This window comes from Dromaius novaehollandiae, chromosome 11 (genome assembly GCF_036370855.1).
Source record: "Dromaius novaehollandiae isolate bDroNov1 chromosome 11, bDroNov1.hap1, whole genome shotgun sequence".
Taxonomy (NCBI): Eukaryota; Metazoa; Chordata; class Aves; order Casuariiformes; family Dromaiidae; genus Dromaius; species Dromaius novaehollandiae.
Genome location: NC_088108.1, coordinates 20464404 through 20488523, shown reverse-complemented (window position 1 = coordinate 20488523; position 24120 = coordinate 20464404). Strand labels below are relative to the sequence as shown.

Below are 24120 nucleotides of genomic sequence, written 5' to 3'. Positions count from 1 at the left end.
TTGCAATGACCGCAAGCGAACGCGGGGGCACGGGCGCACTTCTGCACGCCCAGCTGCCCCGGCTCACACGGCCGCAGTGCCAGACCAGCTCTCACATTTTGGAAACTTGGCATAAAAAACCCCCAAACAAAAAAACCACACCAACAAAACAGAACCCAGCAAACAAAAAAACCCCACACCCTCCTGCTCTTCTTCTAAAAGTCACATTGCACAGTGATATTGCTTCTCCTTCCTAATACGAAGCGTTACACAGATATTTTAGGTGTTATTGGGTGCTTTCTGAAGCCTCTTGTGATCCATGGAAGTCCTGCATCACTTACACTTGCTCCTTCTGTGCTGTCAGCCTGCAGAGGCAGTTCAGCGTAAAACCCTTTGCAGTCCTTCAGATGATTTTCACTATCACTCAGTGTAGGTTATTAAGATTCTCGATGTGCATATCTAGTTTCCAATAGTACAAGCTTCTTCTTAAAGGTTATAGTTTGTTTTAAATAGCACAGCCATCTGTCCTCTGGTGGCTCATGGGAGCTGAATAAATTGAAGGAGCCAAAACAGAATCTTTCAAACTGACTGTCGGTTTTTTGTTATGAACATTTCAGTTTGAATCAGACCTACGTCCTTAAAAATAAATAAATTTATGTATTTTTTAATGTATTATACAAACAGCGTGAGACTTGCTCTAACAGCTTCATTACGGTGTTGGAATTTTATAAAATGCAAATACCTAGCTTGTGTTGCACCGGCTCCAGGCATCCTACAAACCACAGAATAATCCTCATCTGTGCGTTTCTAGCCTTTGAACTAAAAAAAATAGTTATTTATTACAGGTAGCCATGATGCAGAGAACCAATGCACAGCATTAGGAAAAACAGTCGTCTTGCACAGATGGAAGTTGGGCATGTGGACCTGCCTTTTTTTTTTTTTTTTATTAAACCTGGTTGCTATATGTCCTCATCAAATAAAGTCCAGAGTTCAGTGCTTCTGAAAAGTTCAATCACCTAATTCATAGGACTGACTTTCTTATTTTGACAGATCGTTTTTCAGGGAAATGGGTTCAGAACGCATAAGCCAGACAGCTGCTGCACCTATCACCAGCGAAATTGCTAATACCTTGCTTAAAACAGACAAACATCCCCAAAATCCCCCAAACCCTCAACACAACAACAACACCCAGCCCTGGGAAGCTACCCCAGGGTTCCCTTCCGGGAAAGGCTGCTCGCTATCAAGGGCAGGTACAGCAGGGGAGTGAGTATGGCCTTGTTGATCTAATCCAGCCCACAGGGAAAATGCTGACAGTCCTCCCAGTACTGCCATACAAAAGCCTAAGTTATAAACCATTGCCAGAGTGGTGTCCAAGGAAACAAGACAGACAAAAGGTATTTATATATTAATCAGAACAACATACCAAAGTTTATTGATTACTTCAAACAAAAGTTTCTGTAATGAAAAAAGAGCAAGTTGCATTCATAAAAGGTAACATTCACATTCAATCTCTTTTATATAAAGCAACATAAATGTATAAAATTGCATTTAAGTGAAAAAATGTAAGGTTGCAGTCCATTTTTTGCAAAAGCTGAAAATGTATCTTCTCATTGCCTGTATATAATTTACACTTTCTATATACTACATGGTGTTTAAAAAAAAAAAATCCATGGCTGGGAAATTGCATGAATTGAGCAATATTAGGTATGGTTTTCAACTGTAAGTGTGTATACAAATTCAACTTTAAGCTTTTATGCAATTCCAAGTCATTTATAATATTCTCATAATAATGATTAGGTTTTTTTTCTTTTTTTTTGAAAAGTAGCTATGACTACATCAAGTTTCTCCATTATCACATAAAACTTTTAGAGGGAATCTTAATGACTTATCTTTCAAAGTCACTAACCAGTGATTAAACTTCAATGAATTATTAGCAAAAACCCGAGCCTTTTCCTTCAAGTTTTCCCACCGATAAGCCTGTACTGACCTTTTAGCTCACTAAAGAGCACTGCAACACTGCAGCTTGTACTGTTTTATAGCAACAACAATCACAGTATTACTGTCAAATTACTGCCACCCTCGTGTCCTGCTGGCTGGTACTTTATAGCCAACGTCACCACCTTTCCTCTCCTCCTCTAGCTCCAGATTTGGCCTCCCGTTTCCTCTCATTTCACAATGCACCTGCAGCACCAGAAATCTCCCTTCTGCTGTTTCTGACCCAGGACAACCAGCACTTCTGCCGGTACAAGGCTGTCCCAGCACAACTGCACTACGCCGCTGAGGCAGCTGAAGATCCGAGTCCAGGAAAACGAGCATTTCCAAAAAGAGCCGGCATTCCAGGACATTTCATGTTAACCCCAACTCACGTTTCAGCAGCTTACACGTGCCTTGGGTTTAAATGTACAGCTACGGCAAATGATTTACTCCTTACTGATACTGGATACTTGTAAATGGGAAGAAAAAGGTTTGGTTCGCAGAAGACTCTTGTCTTACAACAGGCTGCAGAATTTAGCCCGTGCAAATGGCTTTAGTAGGACAGTTCATATCTAGCAAGACATCGCAAGCTTCATTCTGTTCCCTGTCCGCAACATCGGCGGCAAAACCTCCCCGTGAGTCTTCCCAGGAACAGAGTTTGACCCTAGAAGTCGAATACAACACAAAACAAACCGAGAAGCAGGTTGTCAGGCTTGGGACGATCCGGGCTTGGAATGGTGTGGAATCACAGGAATTATGCGTCTCGGTGCCCACGTTTGAGAGGTTATGTAAACAAAAGACGGCAAGTGTGTATTTAAGGAGAAAGGTTAGATTTGGCATATAGAGCGCATCTTCCTTGTATTCATCGCATACTTGATCTGTAGGCACCGTGTTTTAGTAATAAAACGTTGAGAATTGGCCAAGGTCTGCAGGTTGAACTCTAGGTCCACGTGATGAGCTAGAAAAAGGAGAAAGCAGAAAGCTTTGCTCAGGGCAGACATGCTGGAAGCACAGCTCCTCACTCGCATATGGTGAGGAGTTGAGCCGTGGCCACCAACAAGGTGACAACAAGCATCACCGGCACCGAGGTCCCATCCGTCCGCCCATCTGCCCGGTGAGCCGTCCCCGCGCAGGCAGGGCCCGGACGGGTTCCTCAGCCCATACATCAGCATCTGCCAGCAACTCGCATCGGGTGAACCTTAACATCAGGCGATAGCGGCACACAAGCTGCTCCCATGACCATTTATGACTTAAAACAATTGTAAAAGCTGCATTTTTCACATCTGAAGGATGAGAGGGAGTTGAGATTCAGGCATCCCACCTCTCTGCTATGCACATGTGATATTTACAACCTAAAGAGAAACAAAACAGAGTTTCCCCCTATCTTAGTAAAGGTGGATTTAAAAAGGACATGCCAATTTAAAAACCAAGTAAAGTAGAAAATGAATGAGATCAGACTAACGGATTCCTTTTATTTTTAAATGACTTTGTTTTTCTTAGTGCAAATAACTCAGGATGCAGTTTGATGCCTGCAATTGGGGCAGGCACAATCCGTGTCCCCGGGACCGTCCAAGGGCAGCACTGTCATTCAGGCCTGTAAAGTGTTTAAGCAACTGCACCGTGCAGTAACATGAGCGCAGCCACAGAAGTCCGGGCAAAACTGGGCTCAAAGTCTGGCACAGCGCAATTTATGGGCTTCTTTCCTAACCGAGAAAGCTTTCGTAACGAACATGATGAACACTTCTTGCACATCTCCAAAAGGGAAAATCATCATTTCTTCCCCTTCCTTCAGGAAGGAGTCCGTCGGCACAGAGGAGCAGACAGGCAGCACGGGAACCTCAACCTTTCTCCAGCGTGGTGGCCATCCACAGGGACATGCTGCTCCTCAAGGACCACAGGTCACCTTGAACCACGCTGGCTGCCCGAGGAAGGACATCTGGCCGGACACCTCACGCCATCGGTGAGGGCTTCTCCCAGGTTTTCACGCTTTTCTGCCATGCCCATCCGGACCCAGCGTGCTGGACGGTCACAGCCCACCCACAGAGACGGACGCGGACCCAGCTTGAGGCAGGAGGAACCCGCCAGCCCGAGCCCGGCATCCTGGCACCGCGTAACCCGGCTCCCGCGCCGGACCAGGGGTCTTCTCGTGGTGTCCTCAGGGAGCTGGACGGAGCCAAGAGCGGGTCTAAAGTCTGCGCTGCTTCTTTGGTCAGGCAAAGCAAGAGGCTTCAGCAGCAAATCGCTGCGCTGGGGCGGATGCGCAGTGGTCGGCGGCGGCCGCTGTGCTCAACGGGACGCTGTTTCTCTTTCTCTTTTGCACTTTGTTCACACCATTTTTGAAGAATTTCCAGAGATGCTTCCTCAGCCTCCAGTTACACAGATTTTTGATTTAAAAGATCTCGTGGAGGGGGCAACAAGACCAAAGACAGATGGGTACTGTGGCCAGTGCCCTGGCTACTGCTTGATCAGCATGGCTGCTTACAATTCTTGGTAACTTTAACGAGAACTGTTAGGTTAAAAACATGTTTTTTTCCCTACAGCGTGACCAAATGCAGTGTTTGTATGGAGCATTTAAAGTATCCTGAGAGGATATCTTTCTGCCAAGTTAGTAACAGCATCTTCAGTCTTCACATAACCATTCTCTATGCGTTTGTATGACATTAACATAGGCAGATCAAAGGGGCCAGTCTGCAAAAATCAGAAGGAAAATGCACATGTACTGTAATTGTTACATTCCCCAAGTCGTAACCTTTTTTCCTTGCTAATTTTTACAAAAAAAAAGTTAAAAATTTTGTAGGAGAATGATTACATCATAATAAAAATGCCAAATTTCATTCACAAAGGAAGAAATAAAAGTACGCTAAATGAATTTGCGTGGTTTGCAGAATACCGCATGGAGTCTAGAAGTAGCATCCGCCTTGCTGTCCTCTCCAGGGCTCGCTCTGCCCCAGCCCGACTGCATCTCCGCCAGCGTGCAGCGGCGCAGAGCTCCACCTAACGTCCGCTGCGCCGCACACGCGACCCTCCCTGTGCCACGGAGCCCTGGCACCGGGCAACAGCGAGGCGAATGCCTCCAGGAACACAAATCCGGATTTACGCCAGATGCACTTAAGCGGTCTGGACAACGTGTCCGTTTTAGCTGCCATTAATAGGATTGAATGACTTCTTCACCAAGAGGTGCAGGTACGAAGGTATGAGAGGTTTACAGAAAATTTGTAGTTTTACATTTGCAGCTCATACCACACAGCTACATAACCTTCCACATGAAAGCTAAATTGTGAATTCAATTAGGCACTTTTAATTATTTCTGTAGCTAGATATACAGCTATCAGCTTACTATAACATTTAGAATCGAATAAATTTGTACCAGGATGCACTCTGTGTGTATATATGCATACGGACACAGAGACATGCCTGCTGTACAATATGTTGACATACATAGACAAGTACATACGTTTAGTTTAAATCTATGCCAATGAATTAAAATTTACTTATTTCTATCCGACAGAACAGCATGCACCCTGGAAAGAGGGATTTTGGTAATATTCAGATGCAATACTGGAATCATTTTAATAGTTGAGATTTGAAACACTTCATTGCAAGTACATCAGCATTGGCTTTTACAATCACTGTTAGTCGGAGATTACTATCAGTGAATCGTGCTAAGCTGTCTGTTAATATTACTCTCAGGTATCAGCTGCGTTGAAGATTTGTTTACGCACAGCGTGACCTTTCGGTGCGAGCGGAGCTGTGCGCATAGCAGAGTCCGAAAAGGCTCGACAGAACAAAATCCCCAAATTAAAATGTATCCCAAACATTGCATCTCCATTTCACGAGGACAGGTGCCCCACACCAAGAGTAAAGACAATTATAAGAACCGCAGTTTAATCGATTTGGGGTTACGTTTGGTTAATCAATGCCTTTTAACACCGTCCCCGTTCCTGAGGGCAGGGTACCTGTTACAACACATTAGACTCATCTGAGAAGGTTCTTAAAAGCAGCGGTCTGACAGAAGGTCTGGCCGACAGTGGGTCACGTGCCTTCCTACTGCTCTGCAATGGTGAGGCAAAAATACTTGTAGCACATGCGACACTTCAACCTACCCAACGGTGGAACAGCACGGACACACACACCTGGCTAGGGCTAACTAAACGGTATCACAAGAGATGCAGCAACGCAGCCTCCCTAAGTGTCGTGGTGATTAACAGTGGCTGGATTTTTCAATGGGGTAGGCACAGACGGCTTTCAGAAAATAATCCTGCTTACCAAAATGTTTAAGTTTATGCTACAGGTGCTTTCAAGAGAGGAAGAAACCATCCTCGATCTCCTCACAAGTGTATTTTTAAAATAGTGAGCAATGCCGGAGGGGAGCAGTGCAAACCAAACTGCTAGGGACGTGTACTCGAGGCGCGTGGCTCTAGAGCAAGCCACACCACCCCATGGCCACGCACACACCGTTGTTGTGACGGTCAAGCGCAGCGGCTTATTCAGTTGCACAAAGAACAACTGTAGCATTAACAAACATTATTTACCAGGCAGAGAAGGGCACTTGGGAAGTTCCCACTGGATCAAACAAGCCCAAGCTGTTGGCTGAGTCATCCAGAGGATAATCAGAATTAAGTCCACTTTGTTCTACACTTCAGAGAACTTTTTTTAACCATCTCATCCACTAAAATGTAGAACCACTGAGGGGATAGAGAGCATAGCTACTGGTAACGGGAGACAGCTCCACGACCAGAGTATATTATGCAGTGCCGCTGATTTCCAGGGACATGCACCATCCACCCTAGCTAAGGACCTGGTCAGAGACATGAATGGCCCCAGCTGACGCCAGCTCCACGCAGGTGCTGAGCACAGGCTCAGCGCACCCGAAACATAGTGAGTTGTGAGGACCTGAGCAGTTGGAGCCAGAGGGAATGAGATGGACAAAACACATCTAAGCACAAGATTTAAACTAAAGCAAGGCAGGGGGAAAGCAGGCTCTTGCTGGGTGAGCAAATCTAAACACAGGTTTTCAGCAGTTAGGAGTTAGAAGGAGGAAAAAGTAGTAGAGCAAGCAACACATACTGACTAAGAAAGGGAATCACCTTATTCGCTCCAAGAAAAGCTGTGATTGCTGGAAGTTTGAGAAAGCATGAAGATAGTGGATGTTCCTGAGGAAGGAAGGCGCTTCGTTACCTAGTTCACAATAGCACAAAAGACAGAAAATTGCAGTACGAGAAAGAGAAAGGCAGAAACCAAGGAAAATATGCATGCGCCTTGCCATTAAGGACTTCTCCATGCAGAAACTGTAATAGAGGTTGAGCAGACAAAGCCGGCGTGTTGTGTTACAGGGGGACTTGTCCCACCGAAGTCAAGGACAAACTCCTACTAACAGGGCCTCAATCCCCACATCTTCAGGGCCAGGACACTCGTGCATCAGCGTTTGCTTCTGAAACTCAGCTGTCCAGCTGGAGGATCAGGGACCTAAATAAGTGCCCTAATCTGCGTTTTCATTTGGATGATCCCCTTGGGAGCAAATATTAAGATTAGGATTTTCAAAAGGGGTCTCGACCTGAAAGCTGCTGCCTGGCCTTGGACACCCTGGAAAAAATTAGGCAGCTGCCTTTGGTTTCTGACTACCACCACAGATACCTAGAGCTGGTATTTGCTTCAGGTGTTTTATAAAGCTGTTACTTCAAACATATTGCTGAGAGCAAATCACTCCCTTCCCATTCAATTGAGGCATCAGTCTAGAAGCTATTAAATAACACTTAATAGGAAGAAATAACATTTAGCCTCCAAGAATTCAACCATACTTAACTTGCTGTCCGTATTCCTCTCAACTTTAATTTTTGTGTTTTGCAGATGCATGTTTTACTTCACTGATACTATGTCAAACTTCTACTTCAAACACTATAGGGAAAAAAACCTTTACATTTTACTGGATATATATTATTTAACGAAGATGAGCATCATCTTTCATCCTTATGTAGAAATAAGTTATCCCAGGTAAAGAAAGTGCACTAAAACCTCACAGGCTATAAAAGCTTCAAGAGAGAAGCCCACTTTGAACTTTACTGTTTCAAAAGTAATTTAATGGTTTAACTTGACACCAACTCCTGTCCAAGCTGGGTCAGATCAACTCTGCACAGTCCTGCTGACAAAATCTGCCGGTTCAGGACATGGTTGTAGGGTAAAGTCATCGCTATATGCTCCTATTTCTGTGCTCACCAAAGCAAGGGACGGCGGGGGAGCTGGGTAAGCGTACAGCAAGGGGCGGCAAGCTTCACAGTGCAGGACCCCCTCCGCGCAGCACCGGCATTCAGCACGTGCAGCAGTGACCAAGGAAACTTGTAGGAGCTGGCTTGCATTTCGAAGACAGGCCCTCCGCCTCACCAGCTGAGGGCTGTTCAGAAGCCCAGAAAGCTTTGGAGGAGAGCTAGCTACAGCAGGCGAATGCCATTTCACAAGCCCTAGGCTATTAAAGGGGGGGATGACAGATGTGACACAGCCTGACTCACTTCCCCCCTGCATCGGCACCCGGAGGGCATATGCTAGAACATCTTCAGTATGTTCTTTGACATAAAAACAAGTAGCTCTGAGGACACAATATGCTGTTTTGATGGTCAGTTGAGGTTGGAAAAGGGTTACTGTACTTTTTTTCTCCTTTTTTAAATAAAAGCTAACGGTTTTGCATACAACCAAAGCAATTAGAAAAAGGCATTGGTCGAGTCTCTCCTTGCTACAGGTCTAGGCAGCATTTTTAGATGAGCTCCTTGACATTTCTGGTATGTGAAAGAGCAAGATGAGACTCTAGAAAGCCTTCCTCAAGATGTGAATGGTACACAGTACTATTACAAGCTAATCTGATGTTTAAGAGAGACTTTTGTAAAGATATTGTGCAATATATTATCTTGTTCCTTACCTGATGTTTTTTCTTTTTTATATTTTTTAAAACTATTAGAAGAATTTCTGGGAAAAGGCTGATAAAGATCAGGAGAATTATTGCCAGCCACGTGGAAACAGAAGTCAGCATATGGGCAAATACAAAATACATTCTTTGCTGCTTCAAGAAAGGCCTGAAAAAGAAAGGATACAAAAATTCTGGTTAACTCGATCAGCCACACAAGTTTTTCAACTAGGTCACGTTCAAAGGAAGATTCAGATCAAAGCACCAGCAGTACAATCTCCCTTGCAGATGTAGGCAGGGACAGTCTGCACAGAAACACACTGTCCGTTTTTCTGCCAAACTTGCATCTTCTGCTTTGAACTGCTCTAATTCTTGAGGGCTGTCTCAAAACTTCCTGAGTCTGCTTTGGTATTTTCCACTCTTAGCACAGGCCTCTTCCTCCCATTTCTCAGCCCAGCCACCATTTGATGCACATTCCTCCAACCCCTGGTTGGGGCCTCCTGAGCTCCACACCAGCATCCTTGGCCGCCCCTGCTTTTCTCTTACCTTCACCCAAACACTTCACACTTTCAAGACCCTTCTCAACACAATGAGCTGCCTTCATCTGAGTTTCCAAGGCCACCGCTCCTCCTCCCTCCTTCTACAGCTGTTTCATTCTCTTGCAACGCCTTCTTCCATAGCTCCAGTGCTCACTTTTTCTTTAGCTCCCTCCTCCTCCTTTCCTCTCTTTCTGCTTGATCAGCTTAAATGCACATTTATTCTTGAAGCATCAAGTTACCCAAGACTTGGAGCAGTCAGACTCAAGTCACAGTTCAGTTTACCACACAGTGGGTCTGTTACCGCTGATCTTTCCAGTGGGAAGAGGAACATGAAGTCAAGCGCTTGCTATGATCAGGAGAAAAGCTAACCTCAGAGCAAGCAGATGCTTGTGAAGGGCCTTTCCCAGCTGTCCAGGAACTCTAGGTTCTCTAAAAATAGACTCTCTAATTATTCTCTAAGAATAATTAATCCTGAATATTTTCCAAATTGGTTTCAGAAAGCAGAGACAACTGCATTTAAGATCTGCAGATTTTCATTTCATTTTGTAAGAGGCACATGCATCTGCAAAGCATGTCTCTTTTTGCTGTTATTGATAACATCTCTGTTACTTTTCTAAAAGGCAATAGCTGGGAAGCAACTTCACTCTGCAAAGAACCAGTTTTCAGCATATCTGTGTGTTTCCTATTATCATCTTCCACGTTTGCTTCCTTTGAGGGGAGGAAGGGACAGGAACAAACACCTAGCAAGTGCCCAAGCCACTTGTGAAAGAGGGATTTCTGTAAATAAGATGCACAAGGCTTAAGAGCCTATTAAGAAAATGAAACTTGGGTGTTGTGGAAATTTTTCTTTGGATCTTAGTTGAGAGCCACCAAAAAGCCACCTTTGGTGCTTTGAAGGTGCTCATATATTTCTCTTCCCTCCCTGATTCTGACCTTAATTTTAGAGAAGCTTTCAGCTCTAAGCATGAAGACCAGTTTTAAGAGGAAAAGGAATGTCCTGTCTTTCGAAATGTCATTTTATACTATGCAGCTTTGCATCTTCCACGTTTATTTTATTTGGGGGTAGAGAGGAATTTGAATTAGTATCACCAAATTCAGCATTATTACTGAAAAATAAGTTATTGACTTTATCAGAAAACAGACCATTTTATTTCAACTTTGGACTTGGCGAAAGCTTTGTATTTGCTTTTGATGGTGGAAATCCAGAGACTCTAGGTCCCAATAGGTTATCTGCATCTTTCTGCCTCCCTTGAGGACAGATTACTTATGAAAAATGCCTCATACATAAGTGATGACAAGGATTTTAAAGCATTTTGCTGTTTAGCATTAGCTTAAAATATCACACTATGTAAATTAAACACTCCAGTGAAAAACACACACATTTCAGCATAAAGAGAGAGAGCTGGCTAGATTTCAGATCTAAATCTGTTTGTTATGAACTCTGAAGAGTTAAACAAAGCCTGTGACCCCAAATTAAGATACTTAAATCAGCTCCACTTCCTCATCAGCAGGCTGCTGGGTGAAGGATCTAGCCAGTGACTCACAGCACCAGCCCAAGGGGAAATAAGGGAGTGAAACAGGAGATGCTGTCTACTATGAAAGTCTAATACGAATGCCTACTCTGGCACATAAAATAGAGAGCTGACTAGTAATTGTAATTTCCTATGCTTGCCTGTTTTTGCCAACCATTCCACCTAAGATCCCGGTCGCACTGAAGTCAATGAGGGTTTTTTCCACCTACTCAGAGCCCGGCTTTCAGCAGCAGTGCCTTGGCTTCGCCCTGCTCACGTCCTCGGCACCTGCCGCGCTCGAGCTCTGCCCTTCCATGCCACCAGGCTTCCCCCCGCCATGCACTTACCGTGGCTGCAAGCACCCTGCCCTCCATCGTCTCTGCACAGCCTAAGTAAGGGGATGCTGCAGCCGCGTCCCCCGCAACGTGAGCGCTGCACGCTCCCCTGCGAAAGCACCACGGAAAGCTGGAAGATACTTGCCAAATGACGCCTCCCCAGAAGAACGAGAAAAACACGTAGAAGGCCAGGGAGCCCCAAATCACAAAGTGGTTCATCCACGTCCAGAATCGAGTATCTAATGCTAGCTGTGCAAATAAAATAAAAATAAAAAAATCATTAGAAGCAAAGTATGCTCAGTTGTATTTATGTGAAACTTCTGACTGCTTTCACAGCAAAATTGAAGTATCTCACATCAGCTACTGCTCAGCATATGCACAAGAGGGAAAATATCTTCGATATCTATAAATTGGCACAGTATCAACACGGAAACAGAGTTCCTAATTGCAACTGACACTTTTTAATAGAATAAGTTTGATGCACCCTCTTATGCTACAGGAAAAAAAAGTCTAAAGGTCAGGGTGGCTGTAATTGCCTGCTGTCACCACCTGCTGTCCCGAGCTGAACATAAAAGACCTTTTGTGAGGTCTCATGCAAACTGCTCATTCTGGAAAGCTCCACGAAACAAAGCAGATTTGCTAGTAGTATTGGCCAGATGTGCTTTCATGATCCCTGTGCCGCCTAGCAGTGGCTGAGCTAAGGTGGACAACCCCAAGTGTTCCCCTGCACCTCTCCTCTCTCCTGAGCTGAAAGCCAAAGGGGGGAAAGTGGGGAAGAGAGAGGGTGGGAGAAAAGGAAAAGGAATAAAAGGCGATTGAACCCAACTGGAGTTCTCTGAAGAGGACAAAACACAACCAAAACGGAAATGCTTATCTTATACACAAACACACTCCACCAACACAGACCATAAGCTACACACAGGACAGCAGTCAACACACCGTTTAGAAAGTTCTGCCTATGTGGAAGAACAAACGATTTGGGGAAAAAAAAGGATTCACAAAAGCTATCTTCAATCTATTATAGCATAGAGGGCATGATTTTGTACCACAGTGCACACACATGCATGGAGAGACGACTGCAAACCTGAATGACTGAAAGGGAAAGGAGAGTTCTAACCTTCAGCGTGACGGTGAACACCAACACAGTGAAAACTATAGTTCCAAAGGTCCAATTTCCGAAAACCTGAAAAACAGTTTACATTCCCACATGCATCTCCGTCCACGTCGCTCAAAAGAAACAGTAAAAATGACGGAAAAAACTACGCAGGCAAAAACTAGAGTGGGCACGACTGGATGGAGAGTAACTGCTGCTCGGGATTCAAGCACTCGGACACGCACCAGCCGCTCTCGCACACCCAGCTCCCTCGCACCAACCCGCTGCCATGCAGGACCACACGGACAACTGACCAGTGTTGTGACAGTGACAGATACAATCTCCTACTAACAGCAATGTTGATCAGGAATACAAGTCGTTTGGACCACCTATATTTAATGATTTCTTGGTAATTTACTCAGTTTCTGCTTTCTCGTAACACAGAACCATCAGAGCACCTGTACGTGTCATGGCATTTTATTCCATTTGCAGAATGCACCAAAGGGCATTTTCTCATACTAGAATATACCGTTTTGGTTTGCAGATACTAGTGACTATGCACAAAGAAAAGCAGATACTGTACATAAATCCAAATGATGGCAATGAATGGGACAGATGCTTACCAAAGGCTGTCAAGATCTGAATGCATACATTAAAACAGAAAATGAAATGTAAAAGTTTTTAAAAAATGCAAAAAACTTAAAGTCAATAGGAGCGAAAAAGGATTCAATCATACATGGATATTATGAACAATTGCTGGTAGCAGTTTTTACAGGCATCAGTGTTTACAAAACAGGACATAACCACATATCTTATTTCAGTGCCACAAAGACTTGACCTCTCAAGGCATTTGCAGAAGGTATCAATGACCAAATGTTTTATTCAGATACAACCAGAATGGCTGTAAATACAGAAAGGCACTGCACTTGCAATACAGGCGCTGACTGCGTGTAGCCGAGGCAAGAAGTGTTGGGGTTTATGCAAGATGGGCGTTTACATATAAAAAACTCTGAGTTTTTTTCCAAGTATTATGTCTAAAAAAGCCAAGGTATTTTCAAGGGTCACGACTGATGGTGGAAAGAAGTTACCGTGTCAGCTGAGACCTGGCAAGGTGCTGCGCGCTCTCGGGGGAGGCTTCGCGGGACAGCCCGAACCCTGGCGCGCAGCTCTCACGCCGTGCTCCCCCATGGTCCCAGGTACCGGCTCCGGTGCTCCTGGTCCCCCCGGTTAGCCAGCCAAAAAAATTATTTACTTATTCCTCTGTATGCGAGTTGACAGGGACCCGCTCCTGCTCCGTGCTCACACGGCTGTGCAAGCGCTTGCCCCAGCACGCAGCACGGACCAGCAGCCAGCGGGGCTGGGGAGAGCGAACAGCCTGCTCGTTTTTGACAGCGGCGCTAACTTATGCTGGCTGAAAATGATGATGAACCTTCAGCAGCAGCCCTCCCCGCCGCAAAGGACAAAGGACGGTGCAAATCGCACCTCGGAGCCGGCGCAGCACGTCCTACCCGTTGCCACGTCCCAGCTGACAGGCAGCATCTCGGCGTGAGCCGGCTCCAGCACCGGCAACCCGGCGAACGCGCTCGCCAGCCTCCCGGCGCTGCCCTCGCTGGCCGGACCGAGGCCAGGGCCAGGGCCAGAGCTCGGCGCAAGGCTTGGAGGCAGCGCCAGGTTTGAAAAAAAAGCTGTTTGCAAGACTAGTTATTTTACCTAGAGAGCGCAACTGTCTCTACACTGTTTCCATGGTGATTTGGAAGCTGCTTCGTTTTCAGCATTTGCTACAGAATCACACCATAAGCGATGCTACGCCACCGGACAAGACTCTAGACACACCGCACAGATTAAGCGCATAGCTATTCGCTGTCAGGCACAGAGAAAAGGCAGGGCACAAAAGAAACACTCATCTTTCTCTTCTCTTTTTTGTTGTTACCTTTCCATTATCTTCCAATGACGAATTTTGAAAAAGAAAATAAACCCCAAAGAAAAACACGAGTCCTTCAAAGGCGCCCAGAAAGGTCCAGTATAAGAAAGGCTTCCATTGCAACATTGCATTATCAGAAACTTTCCTGTCAAGAGACGGAGTAACAAGAAAATCACTGTCACTTTGAGGACCTGCTGCAAAGCCCATCGCACCCAGGTTCAGCGGGCTTTGGAGCAGACCCTTGCTATAGGGGACACGGAGGGAGAACACACACATTTCTGCCAGTATACAGAGCACAAACAACATTTGTTATATATAACTGCTGGTCATGAGGAATCGTAATATGTTTGACAAGTTAATCTGTTTGTCCTTCACCTCTAGAAACGTCAGATCAAAGCCCAACCCAGTCCAAACCCAAAGCGAATGGCTGGAGCATTGACCTGGTCTTCTCTCCTAGAGCCACTGCTCTGCCAACGGTCTGAGATTAACAACCGCTGAATTTTAAAACAGGGTAATGATACAGGAGAAAAAAATTATATCTAGCAAGGAAGCAGTGGCACGTTCCCCTCCTCTTTTCATTGCATACACAAACTCACCCTTTGAGCAAGTCCAGTTCTTGGAACTCATGCTTTGCTGCACCAGCTGAAATAACTTGCTGAATTAGGGGGCAGGTGTTTTAACAGGGGATTTTAGCAGAAGGTTTTTGGGTGAACACAGGAATAAGATCTAGCATTTCAGCAGCAAACCAATGTGATATTTACAGTGCTCTGCAGTGACCTCGTAAAAAGCACCAGCAAAATAAGCGCTGCTCTCGCTGCAGAAATGAATGCCCTCTGCTGGGCTAGCAAAGCTGCAAGAGCAGAGCCTGAAAAATCCTAAAGTTACTTCCAGCTCTTCTGGTCTTCTCTGCAGACCCCCAACACTACAGCTGACTGCTGAATCAACACGTGGGCTACAGGGACATGGGGCTTTGACCATGCCTTGCAGCCGCAAGCATAACAGTGGCTAGATACAGAAAGGAAATACTGTTCCAGAAGTCTTCCCCAAAAACACTTTTGAAATCATTTCCAGTTTAAAAGAACCATTTTTCCTATATCAGGATCTTTTCAGATTATCTTGCTTAAAACTTCAAGATTAATGGGGGTAAAAAAAGTATTTTTATGGCAGTAACAAAAATCCTTGTTCTTTTGTCATTTTTCTTCCTAATCATTTAAGCAATACGTCCATTTTCAGCATGATGCATCTTGCAAACAGGTGTAGCGCTAGACTCCTATGATTTTAGTTTCTAAAACAAAACCTTGCTGAACCTTATTTATGATGCTGCAGTGACAATGCTCTAACACGCTGTAATTTGGAAATAACAGACTGTAAGAGGTTTTTATTGCTGTGAGAGAAAATGCAAAGAACTTCCTCACTGCAGGCTCTGTTTTGCATTCTCGTTTATGTCCTGCAGCATTTCTCATAAACAGGCTTTTTTACAGTGCCTCAGACTGGAGATCTGCACTGCAGCAAGTCAGCAGTTTGTACAGCAGAGGCACAGGAGTCATTCTGTATTCAGCAGCACATGCACAGTCATGAATATTCAAACCAAAGCTATCTGAAAGCAGAATTAGTCTGTTTTCCCTCAATTCCCATATCGCTGCAATCAGACAGCCTACCAGCCGGTCAGGTGAATGCATGGTAGCCTGTTATTATCGGTATTTGCTGCACAATATTCAATCACAAATCATTGAAAGATACATGCAATGGCTTTTTGCCATATGAGTGGAGGAATGCAGAAGTACGATTGTATATCTGAGCAGCTACTTCCAAAGCTCAAAACTCCCCAGTCTTAAAGGCCTCGTTGCATTTGCTCATTTTTCTATACCTAAGGTAGCTTTTGCACACTACCTTAAGGTACCTGAAAACTTCCTTGTGGCACCTGCATCGACACAGCAGCTCCTGGCTTGAGCGCAAAGCACATGCTTCCTCCAGAACTGAGGGTGCATCATGACAACAACAGGGTTTGTGCAGGCTCTGCTCAAGAGTCCTGAACCTTGTGCTCTCTAAATGCAGATGATCTGCTGTCTAAGTTTGCTGCTAGGCCAGGGCAGTAAGGGCAAAGCACCTCCCTTACTCCTTGCTAAAGGGCTGCACCTGGCCTGCATACACAGGCAGGGCTGAGGGGAGATGCATTTGGGTTTCTGGGAGAAGCTGGGGTCTCCCATGGCTGCAACCAAGCAAGGAGAAAACACCCAGGGGAAAGAAAGCGGACAAAGACAAGAGGGAGAGTCTCCTGTTAAGCAGTGCTTTCCATGGGCCCGTGGCCAAAAGCTCTGTGTGAACTGAGGAGCACAGTGCTTGGGCAACCTGCTCCGAAATAGGGAGTTAGCCCTGGGAAGACAAGCCTCCGGGAGCATATCGGTTTAGACCAGCGGAGAAGCTACCTGCCTGGGGCATTCACCTCTTTGTAAGCTAATGGATCTTTTCTCTCCTGAAAACCAGATGCTCCCTCCATCCGTAACACGCTCTGTCACGTGCTTCGCTTGCACTGTTGGGCTCAAACGCCTAGGTAAGTCATCTCTGCAGCCTTCTTTGTCTTATGGGTGGAGAGGTTCACCCATGGTGTAATTCTTACACAGCCTCCGCAGTGAAGCTTGCTAGGCCAGACACACAGAGCATAAATGAGTAGAAGTAGGCAACTACTGGACATCCCAAAGCTCAGCTCTAACACAGAAGCAGCAGAGCCCGCAAGGGCAGAAACAGCCCTTTCTGTGGTTTGCTACTGCCAGGTCACCGGCGTGGGACAGGTACATCTGCTCAAATGATACCTGGTGGGCCACTTCCTCCACTAACCAGACTTAAGCCACAGCTAACGAAGTTGCGCTGAGGGCTTACCGGATCCTGCGGTACTTACATGTACAGTTGTGGATCTGAGGTCAGTGTGTCAATGCTGATATGCTGCTCCAGGAGGCTGTAAGCCAGGATAGGTAGCGACGTGAAGCAGATGTTGTACATGGTAAGATAAGCAGCATCGTACAGTGGCTTAAAAGCAAAAGAAGGGGTAATATAAGAGAAATTCTGCTTTAAGAATCCCCCCATAAACACACTAAGAGTTTCCAACTCTTGCCTCTGCAAATACCCTAAAGATTCAACTCCTTGTCGTAGCCATAAACGACTGTTTCCTTTGATCCGGCTCACGCTCCACGCAATGCCACTGGGGTCGAGGTATTTAGAGGCCTCGTGGGTTGCCACGGCGTGGCTGAGACCCCCGTCCTCCCCCTGCTCCCACTGATGGCAGCCGCCGCATTTCCAGGGAGTTTTGTAACTAAATGGTCTAGTCTCCAGCCCATTCTCCAGAAAAATACGATTAAGTAGCAGTTATCACAGTTATTCCAAAACTGCTCTGGTACTGCTGTTTCTATTAATATACTTGACGTCTCCTGTGACTCTCCAAAGACTATACTTTTTTTGGAGGAACAATGACACTTTAAAAAAAAAAAAAAAATCCTGAGACAGCAGAGAATAATCATCTAATGACTTACTCTTCCTCCCAGTTGCTTTTGGAGCCAAACAGACACAGAGCACACAAGTGAACAGAAAACCCCAAAGCTCTCATCTCAGAGCACTTCAGGCAATTTATCTCTACCTGTTACAGAGATCTTTTGACACTCACCTGGACTAAGCTAAATATCTGATTCCTCTCCTCATATGTCTTATTTTAAAGGCTCTTATAATAGGGCAATACAGCAGATGAGAGAAGACTAACTCTTTGAAAAAATTTTTCTCTTATGAGGAGCAGAGGTAGCAAAATTAGGTGCTGACGAGCCTACATCCTCATGCCAGAAGGTGTCTATCCGTGTTTAAGCAATGAAGAGGGATGGTAGAAGGGAAAGAACAGAAAGTTTGATTTATTTAATTACTTTTAGTTACAAGCCTTAAAAATATTGTGCTCTAAATACGTTGCTTGGCAACTAGGTCAATTCCTACTGTCATCTAAAGCTAGGTGAGGAAGGGACAGGATGCCTAAAGTCAAACCTCTACTAGGACAACTGATTCTGTGACTTGTTATCCTGCCTTTATAGACATGTAACTGGAAATTACCTGCTGTGAGAATCCACAGAAGAACTGGTATAAAAATTGTGGTAATATGAAGCAAAGGTTCTGGAGAAACAAAAGACAAATATTAGCAGGGAAGTGTCCACGTACTCACCATATGTTTGACTTCTCAATCTAAACCCAAGTAACTTTTCCTATTATAACCCTTCTTTTCAGTAGTGCTTTCTACCAAGCATAAAACTAATCCAATAAGTTTTTAGTATTTGCAGAAGACACCAGAAGACAGTCATAGATTCATATTATGCTATAAGTATCATTTTCCACCAAAAGGCATATAGAGAGATACCCCTGCTCTCTATATAAGGTAAACAGATCTAGAAGTCGTCCTATAAAACAATACTTTTCTTCTATTATCAAAGGAGTCCACAGTGTAAATAGTGAAATAAGCTGAACATGCATCCCTACCTTATAGAAGAAATACTGTACAAGGTGTGCTATTCTCACATAATATAAATGCCCATGTGCTAGTAGCAATTTTCTTAAGTGTTTAAACTTTGGAACAGCATAATCACTATTCCTTGAAGCCTGCCGTCCTTCTTTGCCTTTTATACCTGGAGACAGAAACAAGGTAAGGGATTAATCTGTAGGGGACGAGAATCTGGACTGAGGGTCCCCATCAGGTTTGTTCATGGAACTCAGTATTTCAAGCCATGACGAAGCCCGTAATTTTTCCCGGCTCTTCAAGCCTGCAGCGTCTCCAATGTGCCCATAACATAGGCCACCTTGCACGTCCACCCGTGGCACCTTGGGGACTGCATTTGAGTGCTCTGGTTATATGACAATCAGACCTCAATTCAGAGTTCTTAAACCCAGATTTAAGTCATTATCTGAGTTCCTATCTAAGAAAACCTGATGAAAGAAAAGGAATTGGTTTCCCCACATGCTTGCCTGTGCCTTACATGGTCTAGTTTTTTCATTCCAAGTGCTCGGACTCCAGAGACATCTCCTCATACAGCCAAGCTCAAGAAAGCCAGTTCTGTTCACTCGATAAACATATCCACATGAATTGCAACAGAATTTATTCGCTAGAGGGTAATATGACGTTTCCAACAGTCAAAAATAAACAAGTTGTCCTTTCTTTTCCATCTACCCTTCTTCAGTGGTAAGAAGGATCTCTAGCACTTCTAGTACCTCTGACAGCAGTCTGCAGAAACTAAGACAGTTTCCATTCTGTTGTCAGTCATACAAACGGGGCAAAAACCAACACAATTGAGCATCAGCCCTTGGAAAATAGGTTGGCTCCCCAGTGCCGAATTACCAGCAGCTGCGATCAGCATTGCAGTGCTTTCAGACAGCCAGGGAAAAGGACAAAAGCCAATTTCAGCTCAGCTGAGATAGACGCAATCCCAAAGAAATTCTCAGCACTAAATGTAATAGCAAAGTGAAGAGTGAGAGAAGTTGCATACTTCACTTAAGCGAGGGCCAACCCTGTTTCCACAGAGGACAGTACAAGAACCCCATTGATTTTACCACTGGGTATGAAGGAGGTACAAGAAGGGCAGAGGAAGACGTAAGATTGGACAAGTTTGGGTTTCTTTTTTTTTTTAAAAAACTTTACTTGCTACAAGTTACTCATAATAAAATCTGACATCTTAACTGCATTGCATTTACAACAGCTGTCATTTGTCATACATCAGTTTGCTACTCGTGCCTTTTTTCTGACCAGTAAGCAACCTTTACAAACACTGAGTTTGGCCACTTAGCTTTTGAACACAATATGCAGTCTATCAGATAAAGAGCATGTTACTATCATAAAGGTCAGCTGCCTGCCATGATCCCAAGCATTCATTCGGAGCGAAACTCTGGCTCCAATGAAGGCAACAGCAGACATCTCACATTTTTCAGTGGGCTCGGTTTAACCATTTGCAGTCAGAAATGCTGCCTGTGCCTCAGCAGCGAAGCCCTACCAAGTCGATGGACTCTGGACAAGTTTTACACACCAGATTAGGTATTCTCAGTGATCTTACCTATTCCAACATGCGCTTCCAAAATCATACTAACATCGTTTGCACCATCCCCTATCGATAGTGTTATTGGGCTCCCTTTTGTGTTCTTCACCATTCGCACAATCTAAAAAATTAAATTCAGAAAGGAAATCAGCAAAGCCAAAGACCTTGTTAAAAAACTCCAGAGATCCCTACTGCCCCACCTCCAGGAGCACTTCCGAATGAGGAACCAGGCTTCTGCGGCAGCACAATAATGCCTGGAGAGTTCAGATTAATAAAAACCCTTGTTATTTCCTGGTCACCAACTAGAGCAAAAGCCAAGATCCAGCTTTACAGGGCTAGGACAGTATTTAAAAAACAAGTCACAGAGTAGTATCCTCCCCTTCCCTTCTGCCAAATCTGCTCTCCCACAAAGATGTGACCTCTCATGCATTTCATGTGGCAGTAAATAGTACCGCGGAATGGGGCTAAAAACCACTGTTTATCAGGCTTTTGATACCATCAGCTGTCACGGGGAAGTCATGGACTCCACTTTCCAAATTTGGAAAGGAATTAAAAGCACAAGCTGTTTGTTTGTTTAATTGGCTTGTGCCTGCGGTTTCCTGCAAGCACATTTAACAAAGGTTCTGTGTTCATCTTTGGAGGACTGGTGTGTTTCCATCACACTTGGAAGTTCGGAAGCGACTCGCACATAGCCCGGAGGCGTCCCTGATGATTAGGATGAATAAATTTTGTTTAATGCAACGCTGCAGGAAACAGCCTCAAACTGTTATATGGAAATAACCACAGATTATACCTAAAGGCTATTTTCTAAAACCATCTCTAATGAAAGAAAAGGAGCACTTGGCTAACAGTTGTGGAAGGTTTGCTGCTGCCCAGAAGTCTTTCAAACTTGCATCATTTTCCTGTTAAATAACTCAGACTGTTAGGGCAACGCTGTTTCATTTTAACATTACTAAACTGGTGTGCCATCTGCAGTGCTTCCTGCGGAATAATTAGCTGCTTCCACAAGAAATCCTCAGCAGTCTTTTTCTGAACTTCGACATCTACTGCCCAATACAGGAACCTGAATGTGGGCAGATCTCTCACGGAAGTCGAGAGCCCAAACCTGAACTGATTTACAAACAGGTTTTTCAGTACCACCTGGTGAAAGAGAAAGCAAATAAGCTTTACATAGTTTCCCCATTACAGATTTTAAAGCCCACTTCATAGATCAGGTCACAAGTTCCACCCTACAGGCTGTAAGTGTGTCCTATTACCCAACGAAACGCTTCACAGAGAAGATCCCAGGCAGCGGAGGTTGGCTACGCACAAGTGGCGGCTGGGGAAAGCCACGGGACCTACCTGTGCTTTCTGCAAAGGAGCCATCCGACAGCACAGGACTGCAGTGCACTTCAAGCAGATTTGCAAAAATATGTTTTTGTAATTACTAGGACTGGAATCCTGAGAAGGATTGAGTATCAGCGACAGCGTTGAGCCATCTATAATCAGGCCATAATCCTGACTGAATGTCCAGCTTCTAGGACACAACGAGGAATAGAAAAAGAAAAAAATTACATTTTAGGAAGTCAATCTAGCCATTTGTGCCATTTAGCAGAAAAAGAAGCCACTTCTATATTAAGCTTTTTCCCCACCCCTCTTTGTGGCTTAGCAACTTCAAAAAGCTTGGATTTAACACAGGGGGACTTCACTAAGGGAATTACATAATTAAGTGAAAACAAACTAATACTAGAGATAACGAACAAAGGAAAGGAGCCAGCAGCGATGGAGGTAGCAAGTCCCCCGTGCTACAAGATGGTGGTATTTCTCTACCAAGCTTGCATCTGCATCCCATGCCATTATCTAAATGCACGTCCAAATTTACCTCTTCAGGCCCCCCCGATTTTTGGGAAAGTCCTGAATCAGCTTTTTATGATATTCCATTAGTAGCTCATGGAGCCGATCCTCCTTCCTTTCGCTCTCGCCCACAGTCCTTGCCGTCAGCTCCAGCAGCTCGGTGCTGGTCTGGAAGAGCCTGCAGGCATAGCAGGTGGATTTAGCCGTTTCCATCTTGTCTCCCGTCAGCACCCACACCTTCATGCCGGCTGCATGCAGAGCTTCGATCGTCTCTGCTGACTGTTCCTGCAGTCTAAAAATGGAAGCAAAACATCCCTTACTGTGCTGGGAACTCCCGAGCAACTCGGCGCGCTGACGCGTGCGGCACCGACCCCCAAGCCCGCCGTCCGGCGGGAGCCGAGCCTCCCTCGCAGCCCCAGAGCCAGCGCGTCTGCAGGCGTTAAGTGCTTGTATGGTGTTACATAGCTGGTCCGAGACCCTTTACAGGGGCTGTCAGACTCTAACCACTATTCGTATCCCCATTACTAGATGAGGCAGAGAAGCCAAAATTAGCAAGTGTCGCTGATGAACCATGAGCATTTAATGCTTGCTGGCATACTAGAGCTCTCAAACTGACTTGAGACCTATAGCTAGCATATATTCCAGCATATGTAAGTGCCAATGAAAAACATCTTATTCTCCATGCTGCTAGAGAGAAGCAAAACAAGCTTAAAGCAGCTTTAGATTATATGTAAAGTGAAAAAGTCTGATGGCAGAATAAACGAGACCTTCAGAGAAGGTTGCAGAGTTTTTCCCAGCAAGCCTACGGCAGGGACCTCAGAAATATGTTGCTAAGATAGAGCACCTTATGGGTGTAAAGAGGTTTAACCAACACTGCCATTTAAGCCTTACAACTCCCTAAGGTATACTTAACTTCTCCATCTTATATTTTCTACCTGTAAAGTAATTGATTGTCCCCTGGCCAGAGGAGCTACTACCACAAGAATAAGGCTTAGAACTCAGCAATCCCAAACTTCTATGTTTAGCCAAAATCATTGCCTTATACTGCAAAAAATAAGAGTCAAAAGTAAGAGCTTGTTACACATGCAGCTACTCTAACTGCACATAAAACTGAATTAGTGTTGATATGCAAATTAGCACTGCATATTTAATTCACTTTCTAGAAGTGTAAGTACTTCTGTAATTTCATTAATAAATCCTAATTCCTGCCTGTCGAGCCAATTTTAGCAACTAGGCACTATGTAATGGGCTGTGCCACAGAGTAATTGCCCTGGATATTTTCAATGTCAGGGCATTGCAACGACTGCCTTGCTGCTTTATTTCTTGCAGACTGTTCTGGGTTTCATCATTGCTTTTTTCTCCCACTTTTCCCACACTGTCCCACAATCATGCCCAAGGCAATTCCCAGGCAGCACATCAAATTCGCTGCAGCTTGCGCTAGCGTGTACAGATCCACCCCAGCAAATCAGGACCACGATGCAAAGTCAGAGATGCTTAATCCTCTACAGGGCCTGGTCTGCGCATCAGTCATCCCTTTACCTGTCTTCTACAGCAGTTGCCCCAATCAAGTGCATGTCTGCTTCTGTGTCTTCAAAAACCTTTGCCATCTTTTCTTCTCTGTCCTGCAGAGCCATCTTAGCTTCATTAAGTTGCCTGTCAATTTTGTCATACTCCTTCTGAGTTAGCTCTTTGAACGCCACGCAAAGGGTTCGATACCCATCCTTATAGGGGAAGGGAGAAAAAAAAAGCAGATGAGTGTTTTAAAACCACATTTTTCACAGCTTCCGATATTAAGGTTGGTATTTTTTCCTTGTTGTCAGTGCTTTTCGTCAGCATTGGCCCTGACAGCAGTGAATTTGTTGGCTTAAGTCAAAGGGTCAGTTTCTCCATGTCCCTGTGGCCACTATATTAAAGACAGAAGGACCAGAGCAGACAGCGTGCACCCAGAAGGGACAGCACGGACCAAGCATCGGACACCGCCTGAGTGCACAGCCAC

General features: G+C 44.8%; 1 protein-coding gene across 7 annotated transcripts in view; it reads right to left on the bottom strand.

Annotated features, from left to right (window-relative positions):
• Window positions 1–1376: 1376 nt before the first annotated feature.
• Window positions 1377–24120, bottom strand: part of ATP11C (ATPase phospholipid transporting 11C) — a 73589-nt gene continuing 50845 nt past the window's right edge. For 4 of the 7 annotated variants that reach the window (XM_064518310.1, XM_064518311.1, XM_026110950.2 and 1 more), the window contains exons 18-29: window positions 23664–23845; window positions 22153–22416; window positions 21633–21807; window positions 20310–20412; window positions 18748–18893; window positions 18328–18387; window positions 17141–17268; window positions 14254–14389; window positions 12348–12413; window positions 11376–11479; window positions 8861–9014; window positions 1377–4641 (exon numbers count right to left, since the gene is read on the bottom strand). In XM_064518310.1, the coding sequence (XP_064374380.1) occupies window positions 4525–4641; window positions 8861–9014; window positions 11376–11479; window positions 12348–12413; window positions 14254–14389; window positions 17141–17268; window positions 18328–18387; window positions 18748–18893; window positions 20310–20412; window positions 21633–21807; window positions 22153–22416; window positions 23664–23845 (1635 nt within the window). In that variant the 3' untranslated portion in view covers window positions 1377–4524. Of the gene's footprint in view, window positions 4642–5909; window positions 6006–8860; window positions 9015–11375; window positions 11480–12347; window positions 12414–14253; window positions 14390–17140; window positions 17269–18327; window positions 18388–18747; window positions 18894–20309; window positions 20413–21632; window positions 21808–22152; window positions 22417–23663; window positions 23846–24120 lie in introns of all 7 variants that reach the window. The other 3 variants (XM_064518308.1, XM_064518309.1, XM_064518312.1) reach the window with 3 other exon arrangements.